General features: G+C 38.7%; 1 protein-coding gene across 2 annotated transcripts in view; it reads left to right on the plus strand.

The window, feature by feature from the left end:
* The window catches only part of DHX40 (DEAH-box helicase 40), a 51754-nt gene that overhangs the window by 21634 nt on the left and 11088 nt on the right, over positions 1–19032 (plus strand). For both annotated transcript variants that reach the window (XM_019981954.2, XM_019981953.2), the window contains exons 11-12: positions 2266–2346; positions 6856–7013. In XM_019981954.2, the coding sequence (XP_019837513.1) occupies positions 2266–2346; positions 6856–7013 (239 nt within the window). The remainder of the gene's footprint in view (positions 1–2265; positions 2347–6855; positions 7014–19032) is intronic.

A 19032-nucleotide genomic window follows, 5' to 3' on the forward strand; every position in this document is an offset into this window, starting at 1 on the left:
AGCTTTACATTGATTCTTAGCAAATTCTACCATTGTTTATTGGAAAAAGGTTTAAGAGAATATAATGTTGGTTTGTAATCATCAATGTGAATCAAAATGGATCACAAAGAATATGTCCTCAAACCATTCCCTTTTCAGTTTGAAGACAGGACCATTCACATAATGGCTGCACCACAAGAAGTGATTGAATGATAACCTGATGTCTCTTGTTTTCACCGCAGTATTTAACAAGATTACATCTGACATCTTTGTGAATAAGAATATGACAATACTGCTGAATTAGGGTATAGCTGCCAAATAGCCAGACCCAGAAAGTATTGATTAATTGTTCACCAAGCCTTGATGGGGGTTTTACTGGTAATATGCTGAATTTCACTTTTTCCTGATAAGCAATTTTAATGAAAATATTAAATAAATGTATTAAAATAACGATTTCCAGATTTTTGGTAAAAATTTGTATACCTAATAGGTAGATGATTAAAACTAAGATTTAGAATGGTCTCATAGGCCAGAACCTGGGGCAAAAATCACCAAGGTAAAAGTCTGAAAGGGTATATCTTAAATCCTATGTTTTGATTGCACATTAAAGAAATTCAATGTGGAAAAGATCTGAAGTTATCTGATCACCACAAACTTAATATGAGTTTGCAGTTATTCTGTTTAAAAATTTTAAAAAATCCTACTGCATAAACTATGATTATTAATAGACTGCAGTGTCCAGATGATTGGGAATTATTGCATTCCTGTTCAGTATTGGTCACTCCACATTTGGAATTCAGTTTTGCATGTCATTGTGTTTCATGAGGAATTTGACAAACTAGATTGTTTCTTAAAAAAAAATGATAATTATGTATGGTGGGTCTCTTAGAAACCAGATAATACAAGGAGAGTTTGACAGAATTGGTACTTGATATAATCAAGGGGAGAAATAATTGTCCTTTTAACAAATCTAAAATGGCTCTTGTGTAGATGAGGAAGCTGACTAGTTTGGTATTGCTCTAGGATTGGGGTCACAAAATCTGGTCCAGGCTCATTGATAGTTTTTGTAAATAAAATTTTATTGGAACACAACCATGCCTTTTCATTTATGTATGGCTGCTTTTGCTTTAGCAGTAGAGTTGAGTGGTTGTGACAGAGACCATATGGCCTGTAAAACCTAAAATATTTACTGTCTTGCCTTTAAAAAGTGGCTTCCCTTGTAACTCAGTTGGCCTTTAGAAAGTGCTTGCTAACTCTTGTTCTAGCAGATAACAGGACTTGTTGGTACAAGTTGTAGGAAAGCTGACTATAGAACAGTTGACCAAATTTTTGTTTGTTTATATTGAAATAGAGCTGTCAGTCCTGGAATGGACTTTTTTTGTGTAAGATATTGGACCTTTTGTCCCCTTTTGGACCTTTTCCAAAGTGAGAAATTGGAGTGGATAATGTATCATCTCAAAACTAATGGTGGAAAAATAATCCAGTGCAGATAATAAGTAATTACTGTCCCGGTGGGCAGGTGTATATTCACCTTGGTTATATGTCTCTCTGCTGTCCTTTGTGAATATTACTTTTTTCCTTATTTGAAGAAATAATTATCTTCAAGTGTGAAATAGATCCCATGCTCTAGAGGTATCTCTCAATAGTCATACTGACCTTTTTGTGAATACTGTTAATTGTCTTATGTTGCTTAATGATAGTGTGGTATGTAAGAGAATGTCCTTTCTTTCAGGGGACATGCTCTGAAATATTTAGGGGTAGATTGGCATTGTATTTGCAATCTGTTTGGAGACAGTTCAAGAGAAACTAAGTCCATACATATCCCTACAGACAATAAAACAAATTGGTAAAGTTAATTGAAGATATTTATCATTGTATCAAAAACCGTTTTGAGGTACTGTTAAATAATTTGTAATTTTTTAGCCACTTTCAGTTAATTCTTCACTGTTTTTTTAAATTGTAATAAAAATTACAGACTGCAGAACAGAATAGATAATATTGGCTATGAAGAACCTTTGTTAAGTAGAGAGGAGTCGTGAGAGTATTGCAGCTAAGGGGGAATAAAGAAAAGGGCTTCTTCAATTAAATAGGAGAGTGTGATTCAGAGAAAATGTCCTCCTTTGTGGAATGCTGATTACCATCATAGAATGCTAAAAAGAAAAGAGAGAGAAAAGAAAGACTTGAAAAAACAGAAGGAAAACCTTTTAAAGAAATTTTCAAATCTGTATAAAATCTTGCCATGTTCAAGGAATGAAGTCTCATTTTATGTATCACTTAAACACACAGGTTCCCCTATTTGGATCCACCTAATGAAAGACTTATTTTGGAAGCTCTTAAACAACTTTACCAGTGTGATGCTATTGACAGGTAAAGAAGAAAAACCCTTAAAACCAACTACAATAGATGTTAATCTGTCTCTTTTTTTTAAAGGGTTCTTAATATTTCCCTTTATCATTAGAAAGTGATTTGTTTGAATTGAATGGATTGTTTTCCCTGAAATTAGAATTTGTTCTCAGTCTTCCCTCACCACAATTCTGAAATTATACCATAATATTGTTTTTTTTTTTTTTTTAGTATTGGTAGTATTTAACAAGTAATTTGTAATTTCTGAGCACCCTTTCTATTGCCAGGCATTGTGCTGGGCACATCAAAATAATAAGCGAGCCAGAGTCCTTGTTCTCATGACTGTGATGGGAAAAGATTTGGTAATTATTATTGTCTCATTTCCTTAAGGACATTTTCCATGCTTCTGTAGCATTGTGTGTCTGTTATTATATTACTTTATTCTTCCTTATTGTTTAGTTTGTTGGATATATAGGCCATTGAGAGCAAGGAATTTTATCATCTTTATGTATTATGATTATACAGTAGAAGTGAGAAATAGATTTAAGGGCCTAGATCTGATAGATAGAGTGCCTGATGAACTATGGAATGAGGTTTGTGACATTATACAGGAGATAGGGATCAAGACCATCCCCATGGAAAAGAAATGCAAAAAAGCAAAATGGCTGTCTGGGGAGGCCTTACAAATAGCTATGAAAAGAAGACAAGCGAAAAGCAAAGGAGAAGAGGAAAGATAAAAGCATCTGAATGCAGAGTTCCAAAGAATAGCAAGAAGAGATAAGAAAGCCTTCCTCAGCGATCAATGCAAAGAAATAGAGGAAAACAACAGAATGGGAAAGACTAGAGATCTCTTCAAGAAAACTAGAGATACTAAGTGAAGTCAAGTGGGCCTTAGAAAGTATCACTACGAACAAAGCTAGTGGAGGTGATTGAATTCCAGTTGAGCTATTCCAAATCCTGAGTGCTGCACTCAATACGCCAGCAAATTTGGAAAACCCAGCAGTGGCCACAGGACTGGAAAAGGTCAGTTCTCATTCTAATCCCAAAGAAGGGCAATGCCAAAGAATGCTCAAACTACCGCACAATTGCACTCATCTCACACGCTAGTAAAGTAATGCTCAAAACTCTCCAAGCCAGGCTTCAGCAATATGTGAACTGTGAACTTCCTGAGGTTCAAGCTGGTTTTAGAAAAGGCAGAGGAACCAGAGATCAAATTGCCAACATCCGCTGGATCATGGAAAAAGCAAGAGTTCCAGAAAAACATCTATTTCTGCTTTATTGACTATGCCAAAGCCTTTGACTGTGTGAACCAGAGATCAAATTGCCAGCATCCGCTGGATCATGGAAAAAACAAGAGAGTTCCAGAAAAACATCTATTTCTGCTTTATTGACTATGCCGAAGCCTTTGACTGTGTGGATCACAATAAACTGTGGAAAATTCTGAAAGAGATGGGAATACCAGACCACCTGACCTGCCTCTTGAGAAATCTGTATGCAGGTCAGGAATCAACAGTTAGAACTGGACATGGAACAACAGACTGGTTCCAAATAGGAAAAGGAATACGTCAAGGCTGTATATTGTCACCCTGCTTATTTAACTTCTATGCAGAGTACATCATGAGAAACGCTGGACTGGAAGAAACACAAGCTGGAATCAAGATTGCCGGGAGAAATATCAATAACCTCAGATATGCAGATGACACCACCCTTATGGCAGAAAGTGAAGAAGAACTCAAAAGCCTCTTGATGAAAGTGAAAGTGGAGAGTGAAAAAGTTGGCTTAAAGCTCAACATTCAGAAAATGAAGATCATGGCATCTGGTCCCATCACTTCATGGGAAATAGATGGGGAAACAGTGGAAACAGTGTCAGACTTTATTTTTTTGGGCTCCAAAATCACCGCAGATGGTGACTGCAGCCATGAAATTAAAAGACGCTTACTCCTTGGAAGGAAAGTTATGACCAACTTAGATAGCATATTGAAAAGCAGAGACATTACTTTGCCAACAAAAGTCTGTCTAGTCAAGGCTATGGTTTTTCCTGTGGTCATATATGGATGTGAGAGTTGGACTGTGAAGAAGGCTGAGCACCGAAGAATTGATGCTTTTGAACTGTGGTGTTGGAGAAGACTCTTGAGAGTGCCTTGGACTGCAAGGAGATCCAACCAGTCCATTCTGAAGGGGATCAGCCCTGGGATTTCTTTGGAAGGAATGATGCTAAAGCTGAAACTCCAGTACTTTGGCCACCTCATGCAAAGAGTTGACTCATTGGAAAAGACTCTGATGCTGGGAGGGATTGGGGGCAAATGGAGAAGGGGATGACAGAGGATGAGATGGCTGGATGGCATCACCAACTCAATAGACATGAGTTTGGGTAAATTCTGGGAGTTGGTGATGGACAGGGAGGCCTGGCGTGCTGCGATTCATGGGGTCGCAAAGAGTCGTACATGACTGAGCGACTGATCTGTTCTGATCTGAAGGGAACATTTCATGCAAAGATGGGCTTGATAAAGGACAGAAATGGTATGGACCTAACAGAAGCAGAAGATATCAAGAAGAGGTGGCAAGAATATACAGAAGAACTGTACAAAAAAGATCTTCACGACCCAGATAATCACGATGGTGTGGTCACTGACCTAGAGCCAGACATCCTGGAATGTGAAGTCAAGTGGGCCTTAGAAAGCATCACTACAAACAAAGCTAGTGGAGGTGATGGAATTCCAGTTGAGCTATTTCAAATCCTGAAAGATGATGCTGTGAAAATGCTGCACTCAATATGCCAGCAAATTTGGAAAACCCAGCAGTGGCCACAGGACTGGAAAAGGTCAGTTTTCATTACAGTCCCAAAGAAAGGCAATGCCAAAGAATGTTCAAACTACCACACAATTGCACTTATCTCACACGCTAGTAAAGTAATGCTCAAAACTCTCCAAGCCAGGCTTCAGCAATATGTGAACTGTGAACTTCCTGAGGTTCAAGCTGGTTTTAGAAAAGGCAGAAGAACCAGAGATCAAATTGCCAACATCCACTGGATCATGGAAAAAGCAAGAGTTCCAGAAAAACATCTATTTCTGCTTTATTGACTATGCCAAAGCCTTTGACTGTGTGAACCAGAGATCAAATTGCCAACATCCACTGGATCATGGAAAAAGCAAGAGTTCCAGAAAAACATCTATTTCTGCTTCATTGACTATGCCAAAGCCTTTGACTGTGTGAACCAGAGATCAAATTGCCAGCATCTGCTGGATCATGGAAAAAACAAGAGAGTTCCAGAAAAACATCTATTTCTGCTTTATTGACTATGCCGAAGCCTTTGACTGTGTGGATCACAATAAACTGTGGAAAATTCTGAAAGAGATGGGAATACCAGACCACCTGACCTGCCTCTTGAGAAATCTGTATGCAGGTCAGGAATCAACAGTTAGAACTGGACATGGAACAACAGACTGGTTCCAAATAGGAAAAGGAATACGTCAAGGCTGTATATTGTCACCCTGCTTATTTAACTTCTATGCAGAGTACATCATGAGAAACGCTGGACTGGAAGAAACACAAGCTGGAATCAAGATTGCCGGGAGAAATATCAATAACCTCAGATATGCAGATGACACCACCCTTATGGCAGAAAGTGAAGAAGAACTCAAAAGCCTCTTGATGAAAGTGAAAGTGGAGAGTGAAAAAGTTGGCTTAAAGCTCAACATTCAGAAAATGAAGATCATGGCATCTGGTCCCATCACTTCATGGGAAATAGATGGGGAAACAGTGGAATCAGTGTCAGACTTTATTTTTCTGGGCTCCAAAATCACTGCAGATGGTGACTGCAGCCATGAAATTAAAAGACGCTTACTCCTTGGAAGGAAAGTTAAGACCAACCTAGATACATATTCAAAAGCAGAGACATCACTTTGCTAACAAAGGTCTGTCTAGTCAAGGCTATGGTTTTTCCTGTGGTCATATATGGATGTGAGAGTTGGACTGTGAAGAAGGCTGAGCACCGAAGAATTGATGCTTTTGAACTGTGGTGTTGGAGAAGACTCTTGAGAGTGCCTTGGACTGCAAGGAGATCCAACCAGTCCATTCTGAAGGGGATCAGCCCTGGGATTTCTTTGGAAGGAATGATGCTAAAGCTGAAACTCCAGTACTTTGACCACCTCATGCAAAGAGTTGACTCTTTGGAAAGGACTCTGATGCTGGGAGGGATTGGGGGCAGGAAGAGAAGGGGATGACAGAGGATGAGATGGCTGGATGGCATCACTGACTTGATGGACGTGAGTCTGAGTGAACTCTGGGAGTTGGTGATGGACAGGGAGGCCTGGCGTGCTGCGATTCATGGGGTCGCAGAGTCGGACTCGACTGAGCGACTGAACTGAACTGAACTGTTGTTTCTCTTATCAGTGTCCACAGTGTATTATATTCCTTATATTGAATTGAATTTCTAGCGGTAATTTAAAGTTATCTAACTTATTCTGAGTGATAAACATTTCACTTGTACTCTTTGAAGGCAGAAAGACTTAAGAACTTTTTCTTTCCATTAAGGAGTGGCCATGTGACCAGATTGGGTTTGTCTATGGTAGAATTTCCTCTCCCTCCACATCTGACATGTGCGGTAATAAAGGCTGCTTCTCTCGACTGTGAAGATTTACTGCTTCCAATAGCAGCAATGTTGTCTGTGGAAAATGTCTTCATTAGACCTGGTAAGAAATTTATTGATGAAATTTTTTTAATTAATAGAGTTTATTTTTTAGAGCATTTTTAGGTTTATAGAAAAATTGAGGGAAAGTACAGAGTTTTCCCTATTATTAACATTTTTCAGTAGCATGGTACCTTTGTTATAATTAAAGAACCAACATTGATACATTATTATTACTGAAGAGTTCACTGTTTGTGTTGTAAATTCTATAGGTTTCGGCAGATCTGTAATGACACGTATTCACCGTCAGAATATTGTGCAGAGTAGTTGCACTGTGTTCCACCCAGTCATTCCTGCATCCCTTCCCCCAAACCCTTAGCAACCACTGAAATTTCTTTTGTGTGCCTTTTTCAATATCGTCCACTATATATTTCGACTATACAGATTCCTGTATTCCTGTACTGGAAGGTATTCCTTCCAATACCTTTTCAGATTGACTTCCTTAGCAGTGTGCTTTTATGGCTCCTCCATGTCTTTTGGTGGCATGATAGCTCATCTCTGTTTTTTGGCGGGAGCACATAGACTTTCTCCAATCATAGCTCATGGGGCTTTTCTAGTTGCAGCGTGTGGATTTGGTTGGCTCATGACATGTGGGATCCTAGTTCCCCGACTGGTGTCGAAGCAATGTCCCCAGTGTTAGAAGGTGGACTCTTAACCACTGGACCTCCAGGGACGTCTCAGCTCATTTCCTTTCGTTGCTGAATAACATTCCATTGTGTGGAGTTTGTTTATCCATTTTCCTATGGAAAGACCTCTTGGTTGCTTTCAAGTTTTGGCCGTTTCAGATAAAGCTGCTGTAAACATTTGTGTGCAGGTTTTTGTGTGAACAGCTTATTGCCAAATTGTACGATAAGAATATGTTTGTATTTATAAGAAAGTGCCAGACTGTCTTCCAAAGTGTTTGCCATAATGCATCCGCGCCAGCAGTGAGCCTGAAATTCCTGTTGCTCTACCTTCTCTACAGCTTCTTGTGTTGGCACTGCTTTGGGGTTTGGGCCGTTCTAGTAGGCGTGTAGTGGTATTTCACTGTGGTTTTGATTTGTAGACCCCGATGGCGTACGATGTTGATCGTCTTTTCGTGTGCTCATTTGCCATTTGTGTATCTTCTTTGGGGAGGTGTCTCTTCTGGTCTTTTTAAATCGGATTGTTTCTTTTCTTGTGTGTGTGCTCAGTTGCTCAGTCATGTCCCACTCTTTGCGGCCCCATGGACTGCAGCCCACCAGGCTCCTCTGTCCATGGAATTTTCCAGGCAGAATTACTGGAACAGGTTGCCATTTCCTACTCTAGGGGATCTTCCCCACCCAGGGATCGAAGCTTTGTCTCTTGCATCTCCTGCATTGGCAGGCGGATTCTTTACCACTGCTCCACTTGGGAACCCCTTTGTTTTCTTATTGTTGGGTTTTAGGAGTTCATTGTATGTTTTGGATAACAGTTCTCTATCAGGTGTGTCTTTTACAAGTATTTTTTCCCAGTCTATGACTTCTTTTCTCATTCTCTTGACTTTGTCTTTCCAGAGCAAAAGTTTTTAATTTTAATGAAGTCCAGTTTATCAGTGATTTCTTTGGTGAGTCATGCCTTTGTGTCATATCTGAAAAATCATCACTGTACCTAAGTTCATCTAGATTGCCTCCTATGTCATCTTCTAGAAACTGATGTCCTTCTGTTCCAGCCCCATTTGTTCGAAAGACTCCTTTCTCCACTGTAATGCCTTTGCTCCTTTGTTAGAGGTCATTTGAGTGAATTTGTATGTGTCTGTCTCTGGTCCATGTACTCTCTTCCACTGATGTGTTTTTCTGTACCTCTGTGAATAGCACACTGTCTTGATTATTGAAGCTTTATAGTAACTCTCGAACCTAGATAGGATTATTTCTCCAGCTTTCCTCTTCCCCTTCCTAAAACATTGTTTTAACTTTTAGTTAACTTTTAGTCTTAGCCACTGGGTCTTTCCCTTTTCACATAAACTTTAGAACTCGTTTGTTGATATCCACAAAATGACTTTCTAAGACTTTAATTCAGATTACATTGAGTCTATAGATCAAATTGGAAAGAAGTGACATCTGGATGGTATTGTCTTCCTACCCATGTATGTGGAATATCTATTTATTTATATCTCCGGTAATTCACTGAACATTTTTTTTTAATTACTGAACATATTTTCATCACCGTATATCTAGCCCTGCTGCTGCTGCTGCTAAGTCGCTTCAGTTGTGTCTGACTCTGTGTGACCCCATAGATGACAGCCCACCAGTCTCCCACGTCCCTGGGATTCTCCAGGCAAGAACACTAGAGTGGGTTGCCATTTCCTTCTCCGGTGCATGAAAGTGAAAAGTGAAAGGGAAGTCGCTCAGTTGTGTCCGACTCTTAGCGACCCCATGGACTGCAGCCTACCAGGCTCCTCTGCCCATGGGATTTTCCAGGCAAGAGTACTGGAGTGGGGTGCCATTGCCTTCTCTGGTATCTATCCCTACAGGACATGAAACTGAAGATAAACGATTTTTTCATTTTGTTATTCTTTAACTTAGTTTTTTGAAGTATAGGGGGTATATAACGATCCTGGCTGAGAGAATTTCCTTTAACTGGTAAAGGAAGATAACGTGGTGAACCTTTGCCTTGTTACAGTACATTAGTAATATATTAACTTTTTTTTTCTCTGTGATCAAAAGAAATGGTAGTTCAGCCCTTGTACCCTTAGAGAAAGGATTATTTTGAGGTTTTCATGTCTTTAGACTTCTGCTTCTTTCCTTTCTTAGCGTGTCAATATGGGACACAACTTAGTTCATCATATGTAAGCTTTGCTCTCTTCTACTCTGTGTGTGGGGAGGGGAGGCACAACTTTCTTTTCTTTTCAAGGAGCTCCTGAATTGATAGTGTATCTTGCCTACAACCCAGACTTAACAGTAGTGTGCTATCTCACTGGCCATATCACTTTATGGCTATGAGTGTTGGTTCAGATTGGTTTATTATTGTGATGATTATAATGGAGGATAAATTTTTGTATAAAAATACTCTGTAGTCCAATCAATGTTCTACCTATCCCAAATAGATTGCAATGTAGTATTGGTGTTTTGTTTGTGTGTGTGTGTGTGTGTGTGTGTGTGTGTAGGATAGGGAAGCCTGGTGTGCTGCAGTCCATGGAGCTGCAAAGAGTCAGATATGACTTAGCGACTGAACGGCTTATATATATTTATATGTGTATATATTATTTATACGGGTCACATTTATATATATTCTTGTGTATACATATATGTATACACACGTATATGTGTATATATTATTAAATTATACTATTAACATTTATTTTATATGTTATTTATTTGTGTATAAATATATGTACACATATATATGTATTATACTATTTACATTTTATATGCATTTTTTGTATATATGTATATGTACATCTATATTTTATATATATATTTATTTGGGTATACATACATTACTCCTTGGAAGGAAAGTTATGACCAACCTAGATAGCATATTAAAAAGCAGAGACATTACTTTGCCAACAAAGGTCCATCTAGTCAAGGCTATGGTTTTTCCAGTGGTCATGTATGGATGTGAGAGTTGGACTGTGAAGAAGGCTGAGTGCTGAAGAATTGATGCTTTTGAACTGTGGTGTTGGAGAAGACTCTTGAGAGTGCCTTGGACTGCAAGGAGATCCAACCAGTCCATTCTAAAGGAGATCAGTCCTGGGTGTTCTTTGGAAGGACTGATGCTAAAGCTGAAACTCCAGTACTTTGGCCACCTCATGTGAAGAGTTGACTCATTGGAAAAGACTCTGATACTAGGAGGGATTGGGGGCAGGAGGAGAAGGGGACGACAGAGGATGAGATGGCTGGATGGCATCACCAACTCAATAGACATGAGTTTGGGTAAATTCTGGGAGTTGGTGATGGACAGGGAGGCCTGGCGTGCTTCAATTCATGGGGTCGCAAAGAGTCGGACATGACTGAGCGACTGAACTGAACTGAACTGAACATGCACACAGACACACACATCTCTATTTATTTTATATGTATCATTTATTTGTGTATACATATGTGCACACGTCTATATTTATTTTATATATATATTATTTGTGTATACGTATATGCACACCCACACATACTGTTTATTTGGCTGTCCTGCATCTTAGTTGTGGCACATGGGATCTTTTAGTTGCAGTGTGTGGGATCTAGTACCCTGAGCAGGGATCAAACCTGGGTCCCTGCGGGAGTGTGGAGTCTTAGTCACTAGACCACTGGGAAGGTCCTGCAGTGTAGTTTTTTTAAGTATCAGAATTTTGATTCTAATAGTATCCTAATTGCAGTTTGTTTTTTTTTTTCCTAGTAAAATACTATATGCAGTAAATAAGGTTGGCTGGCTTTTGTTAGGTAGTATCAAAGCTAATAATACTCTTTTTCAAAACTATTATAGAGTATTGAAGTGAGAGTCAAGAGATCAGGATTGTAGACTGTTGGTCTGGTTTTTCTGGATTTCATTTTTTATTTGGAAAACCAGGGAGTTGGATTGAGGTGATCCAACTCTAACAGAAATGTTGAGAGTTGTACCTTTTATACCTTTTATATCTAGTCGTACCTTTTATATCTAGTTTCAGCAAGTTTTTAACATTCTGCTGCATTTGCTTTATTATTCTATTCTCTTTGTTTCTCTGTGCATGTGTGAAGTGAAAGTCGCTTAGTCGTGTCTGACTCTTTGCGACCCCATGGACTATGCCCATGGAATTCTCCAGGCCAGAATACTATAGTGGGTAGCCTATCCCTTCTCCAGCGGATCTTCCCGACCCAGGAATCGAACCAGGGTCTCCTGCATTGCAGGCAGATTCTTACCAACTGAGCTATCAGGGAAGCCCTTAAAAGTGAAAGTTACTCAGTCACAACCTTTTGCGACCTCATGGACTACACAGTCATGGAATTCTCCAGGCCAAGAATACTGAAGTGGGTAGCCGTTCCCTTCTCCAGGGCATCTTCCCAACCCAGGGATTGAACCCAGGTCTCCCGAGTTACAGCCGGATTCTTTACCAGCTGAGCAACCAGGGAAGCCCTGCATGTGTACATATATATATTTATAAGTATTTATAAATATACATTTTATTTCTTTTTCTGAATCATTTGAGAGTAAATTGGAAACATTGTGCTCCCTTACCACAGAATATTTACATGTAATTTACTAAGAACACAGGCAATCTCTTATTTAACCATGGCACATTTATCAAAATTAGGAAAATTAACATTGATACCTGATGCAATACTATCATCTAGTCCAGAGTTCATATTCAAATTGTTCATTGTCCCTAGAATATACAGAAGTGGTTTTAGAATCACTAAGCTATACCACTGTGAAAGGCAGTCCTTTATAACTAGAGTTCAATATTTGCTTATAGTTTTTTTCTTCTTTTTTTAATTTTTATTGTTTATCTTTTTTTTTGGTTTTATTTCTCTCTTCTTTTTTTTTATTTTGAGGTAAAATTTGCATGTAGTGAAAAGTGTAAGTGCTGTGTCTGTAATTCAGTGAATTTTGTGAAATACATTTACTACTGTAACCCATATTCTTGTCAAGATCTAGTTTTATCACTCCAGAAAATTCTCTCAGTGCCCCTTCTCAGATTCCATCCCACCTTCTTACAGCCAGCCTCTTTTCTGATTTTTTCAGGTTAGTTTTGCCTCTTCTGAAACTTCATGTAAATAAAATTATATAATATGTGCATTTTTGTGCTTGACTTTTTTTGGTCAACATATTATATGTGAGATTCATCCATATTTTTGTATGTATCAATGCTTTGTTTTTTTTTATTGTTGACTAGTATCCTGTTGCATACTATAATTGGTTTATCCATTATCCTGTTGACAGACGTTTGAATTGTTTCTTGTTTGGTGCTATTTATGAATACAGCTATTTTGAACATTCTTATGCAAGAGTTTTGTAGATATATATTTTTTATTTATCTTAGGTAAACTAAGAAATTGCCAACTCTTGTGGTAAATTTTGAAATCAGTGTTGTTTTGGTCATTCTATATTTTTTGCATTTCCGTATGTTTTTAAAATCAGCATATTAGTTTTTTCAACATAAGCCTGCTAAGAATTTTGATAGGGATTTTGTTGAACCCTTTGCTGGCTTTTTGCCATTTCTTAATATATCCTTGCTCTAGGGATTATAATACACATCTTTAATTAAAATTTACTCAAAGTTAATATTTTATTGCTTCATGTGAAATATAAGAAACATTGGAATTGTTTAGTTCCACTTATTCCTCCATCATTTGTGTTATTATTGTCATATATATTATATTTACATAGATTATAAACCTCACAATTTACAGTAGTATAATTTTTCCCTTAAGGCTTCATATATCTTTGAAAGAAGTCAAGAGAAGAGAAAAATTAAGTTGTTTCCATAGCTAGAAGTAAAATTCCAGGTTTTTAAATTCTTATTTAGAACCTCTATCTGTGATAGACTGTTGATTGTTAGTTTTGTAGCCCTTGAAGTTGTTCAGGTCTTAGGTTTTGATTATATGTTCTTTGGTTTTTCTTCTTTATTAAGTCCTTGAGGTGGTTTTTGGTACCTTGAGGGCTTTTACTTGGGTTTAGCAACAACTTTATTACAGTTTAGCAACTTCAGGAAAGGAGGGACTTCCCTTTGCTTGCCTAATATTTGGCCTTTAGATATCTATGAACATAGGACAGTCTAATTCTTTAGAATATTGAGATAATAGCCAGTAGGAATGTCTTGTATTTTGTGCTTTGATGGGAAATTCTTAAGTAAGTTTTGTCTTTATGAAGCACTTGATATCATTGATGTTAATGGGTATAAAGGATGAATTACCCTGAAAGCACTCAAATAACACAGAGATTTATCAGTGTTTTTAAATTCCAAACAATGAAAATATAACTGTAAAGCAGTCGCCTTGTCTATTGTCTTGTCAGACTCAGGATTAGGTTTTATTAGGTTTACTTGGGCATCTGCACAGTCTTCCAGAACATCAGGACAACCTATAGTTTTTTGGTAGGTTTCTCTGATCTTTCTGTTAAACATTTGGGTGGTCTCATATATGACAATTCCATAGGTAATATCATATTCAGTGGTGAAAGCCTTTCCTCTAAAACAAAGATGCTCACTTTAGCCACTTCTGTTAACATAGTATTGAAAGTCTGAGCCACAGCAGTCAGACACAAAAAAGAAATAAAAGGTATCCAAATTGGAAAGAAGAAGTAAAACTTAATCACTGTTTGCAGATACTATACATATCTCAAGATGACTCTCTTGAACTTTTTTCTTTGTTTCTTCTTTCCTACCAGGAGCTCAAACTCGAAACCTCTTGACACCAATGTTTTTAAGTTATTATCTCCTAGCGTCATTTATATTTGTCCTGCCTTTCCATTCTTTTTATTACCATCCTAATGGGGCTTCCCTGGTGGCTCAGACAGTAAAGCGTCTGCCTACAGTGCAGGAGACCCGGGTTCGGTCCCTGGGTGGGAAGATCCCCTGGAGAAGGAAATGGCAACCCACTCCAGTGTTCTTGCCTGGAAAATCCCATGGACCGAGGAGCCTGGTGGGCTACAAGCCCATGGAGTTGCAAAGAGTCGGACATGACTGAGCGACTTCACTTCACTTCAGACATAGAAAACTCTAAAATTTCTGCCAAAAAATTATTAGAACTAATAGTGATTTCAGTAAAGTTGCAGGATATATTATTAATATTCAGAAATCTGTTGATTTTCTATTCACTAATATATGAACTATCAGAGAAAGCAAGAAAGTAATCTATTTTGAATTACATCAAAAAGACTAAAATATTGTTAATAAATTTAATCAAAGAAATACTCTGAAGACTTTAAGTTACTGAGGAAGGAAATTAAAGATGATATAAAGAAAGGGGATGATATCTCATGTTCTTGGGTTAGAAGAATTAGTATTATTAAAAAGTCCACACTACTCAAAGCAATCTATGGATTTAATGTAATCCCTTTTAAAATACCTGAGACACTTCACAGAACTAGAACAAATAATCCTAAAATTCATATGGAATCATGAAAGACTCTGTATTGCCAAAGCAGTATTAAGAAAAAAGAACAGAGCTAAAGATGTCACACTCCTTGACTTCAGAGTGTACTACAAAGCTACTGTAATCAAACAGCATGGTTTTGGCACACACACACACACACATACACACACACACAAACAGACACTTAGATCAATGAAACAGAGTAGAGAGCCCAGAAATAAACCTGTATACTTACCGTTCATTAATGTATGACAAAGGAGGCAAGAATATACAATGGAGAAAAGACAGTCTCTTTAGTAAATGGTGCTGGGAAAACTAGACAGCTACATACATACTTGTGGAATGTTTGAAAAAGAATGTATAAAAGAATGAAATTAGAATGTTTTCTCACTCCATGTGTAAAAATAAACCCAAAATGGATTAAAGACCTGAAAGGAAGACCTGAAACCAAGCAGAACACTCTTTAACAGATGGTGTGATCACTCACCTAGAGCCAAACATCCTGGAATGTGAAGTCAAGTGGGCCTTAGAAAGCATCACTACAAACAAAGCTAGTGGAGGTGATGGAATTCCAGTTGAGCTATTTCAAATCCTGAAAGATGACGCCGTGAAAGTGCTGCACTCAATATGCCAGCAAATTTGGAAAACTCACTAGTGGCCACAGGACTGGAAAAGGTCCATTTTCATTCCAATCCCAAAGAAAGGCAATGCCAAAGAATGCTCAAACTACTGCACAATGGCACTCATCTCACACGCTAGTAAAGTAATGCTCAAAATTCTCCAAACCAGGCTTCAGCAATATGTGAACCGTGAACTTCCAGATGTTCAAGCTGGTTTTAGAAAAGGCAGAGGAAAAAAAAGAAAAAAGAACAATAAAGAAAAGGCAGAGGAACCAGAGATCAAATTGCCAACATCCGCTGGATCATGGAAAAAGCAAGAGAGTTCCAGAAAAACATCTATTTCTGCTTTATTGACTATGCCAAAGCCTTTGACTGTGTGAACCAGAGATCAAATTGCCAACATCCACTGGATCATGGAAAAAGCAAGAGAGTTCCAGAAAAACATCTATTTCTGCTTTATTGACTACTCCAAAGCCTTTGACTATGTGGATCACAACAAACTGTGGAAAATTCTTCAAGAGATAGGAATACGAGACCACCTGACCTGCCTCTTGAGAAACCTATATGCAGGTCAGGAAGCAACAGTTAGAACTGGACATGGAACAACAGACTGGTTCCAAATAGGAAAAGGAGTACATCAAGGCTGTATATTGTCACCCTGTTTATTTAACTTATATGCAGAGTATATCATGAGAAAACGCTGGGCTGGAAGAAGCACAAGCTGGAATCAAAATTGCCGGGAGAAATATCAGTAACCTCAGATATGCAGATGATACCACCTTTATGGCAGAAAGTGAAGAGGAACTAAAAAGCCTCTTGATGAAAGTGAAAGAGGAGAGTGAAAAAGTTGGCTTAAAGTTCAACATTCAGAAAACTAAGATCATGGCATCTGGTCCCATCACTTCATGGGAAATAGATGAGGAAACAGTGGAAACAGTGTCAGACTTTATTATTTTTTTGGGCTCCAAAATCACTGCAGATGGTGACTGCAGCCATGAAATTAAAAGACGCTTACTCCTTGGAAGGAAAGTTATGACCAACCTAGGTAGCATATTAAAAAGCAGAGACATTACTTTGCCAACAAAGGTCCATCTAGTCAAGGCTATGGTTTTTCCAGTGGTCATGTATGGATGTGAGAGTTGGACTGTGAAGAGAGCTGAGTGCTGAAGAATTGATGCTTTTGAACTGTGGTGTTGGAGAAGACTCTTGAGAGTCCCTTGGACTGCAAGGAGATCCAACCAGTCCATTCTGAAGGAGATTAGTCCTTGGTGTTCTTTGGAAGGACTGATGCTGAAGCTGAAACTCCAATACTTTGGCCACCTCATGTGAAGAGTTGACTCATTGGAAAAGACTCTGATGCTGGGAGGGATTGGGGGCAGGAGGAGAAGGGGACGACAGAGGATGAGGTGTCTGGATGGCATCACCAACTCGATGGACATGAGTTTGGTTGAACTCCGGGAGTTGGTGATGGACAGGGAGTCCTGGCCTGCTGCAATTCATGGGGTCTCAAAGAGTCGAACACGACTGAGCGACTGAACTGAACTGAACTGTAGCAATATTTTTTTGGATCTGTCTCCTACGGCAAAGAAAATATATATATATATTGTATATGTGTATATATATACACATACACACACACACACACCACCCCCCCATACAATAGAATATATTTATCTTGGGCATAAAAAAGAATGAAATTCTGCCATTTGCAACAAATGGATCAAGTCAGACAGAGAAAGACAGATGCTCTGTTATCATTTATATGTGGAACCTAAAAAAAGAAAATAGTGTGTTATTTGCTCAGTTGTGTCCTACTCTTTGTGACCCTGTAGCCTGCAGTCCATGGGGTTGCAAAGAGTCGGATACGACTGAGCGACTTCACTTTCACTTTTCACTTTCATGCATTGGAGAAGGAAATGGCAACCCACTCCACTGTTCTTGCCTGGAGAATCCCAGGGACGGGGGAGCCTGGTGGGCTGCCGTCTATGGGGTCGCACAGAGTCAGGCACGACTGAAGCGACTTAGCAGCAGCAGTAGCAGCAGCAGCCTGCCAGGCTCCTAGGTCCATGGGGTTCTCCAGGCAAGAAACCTGGAGTGGGTTGCCATTGCCGTCTCCTGGGGGTCTTTATGACTCAGGGAGTGAACACAGGTCTCCTGAATTGTAGGCAGATTCTTTACCATCTGAGTTACCACATATGCATTTATGTAAATAACAGAAACAGACTTACAGATATAGAGAAAGAAATAATGATTACCAGTGAGGAGAGGGAAGCAGGGACAGGTAAATTTGGGGTATAGGATTAACAGATACAGACTGCTATGTCTAAAATAAATAAGCAAAAAAGATATATTTTATTGCACAGGGAAATATAGCCATTATTTTATAATAGCTTTAAACGAAGTATTTGTTGTTCAGTTACTCATTCATGTCCAACTCTGTGACCCCACGGGCTGTAGCACACCAGGCTTCCCTGTCCTTCACCATCTCCTGGAGCTGTTACTCAAACTCATGTCCATCGAGTCAGTGATGCCATCCAACCATCTCATCCTGTGTCATCCCCTTCTCCTCCTGCCTTCTATCTTTATCAGCGTCAGGGTCTTTTCCAGTGAGCCAGCTCTTTGTATCAGGTGGCCACACTATTGGAGCTTCAGCGTCAGTCCTTCCAGTGAATATTCAGGATTGATTTCCTTGAGGATTGACGGGTTTGATCTCCTTGCAGTCCAAGGGACTCTTCAATAGTCTTCTTCAATATTATATTATTAATATAAAGTATAGTAGTAGGATTATACTTAAATGAAGTATACTCTGTAAAAATATTGAATCACTATATTATTGTTCATCTGAAACTGATATAATATTGTACATCAACTATACTTCAATAAAAGCAATTTGTAAAATCTGGCTGCTCTGTTTCAATTTTTGCTGGCCTGCCTCTATTGGTATTACACCAAGCTGTTAGTCTCCCCGGATTGCTAGGTGATTGATCTCTTGTTTTTAACAGTGCCCTAGAGCACAAATTGCTACATAGTCTGATCTAAATAAAGTTAGACACCTTGGCAGAGGCATTCCTTGGCGTCATCCAAATCTAATTGCTTGAGGCAACAATTGCTATTGGTTTCTTCTTCATACTTGGAGAGACACTCTTCTTACATGTACATATGTGATTTAGGGTTAATTTTTAAACTTAGATCATCAAGAAGTTTAGCTGCGACAAAATGCAGCTTCAGTTTTTGAGCATGTGACTTGCTGAGATCTTGTTATATCCCCAAATATGTATTTGTTGTCCAGCTGCTATATAGTCTTTATAGGTTAAGCAATTCTTTCTTGGGTCTTAGTCTTTGTAGATCACCTAATTTAGTTTATTACATCTGCTCTGCTTAGACGCTCAGTTGTGTCCAA

Source organism: Bos indicus, chromosome 19 (assembly GCF_029378745.1).
Source record: "Bos indicus isolate NIAB-ARS_2022 breed Sahiwal x Tharparkar chromosome 19, NIAB-ARS_B.indTharparkar_mat_pri_1.0, whole genome shotgun sequence".
Lineage (NCBI taxonomy): Eukaryota > Metazoa > Chordata > Mammalia > Artiodactyla > Bovidae > Bos > Bos indicus.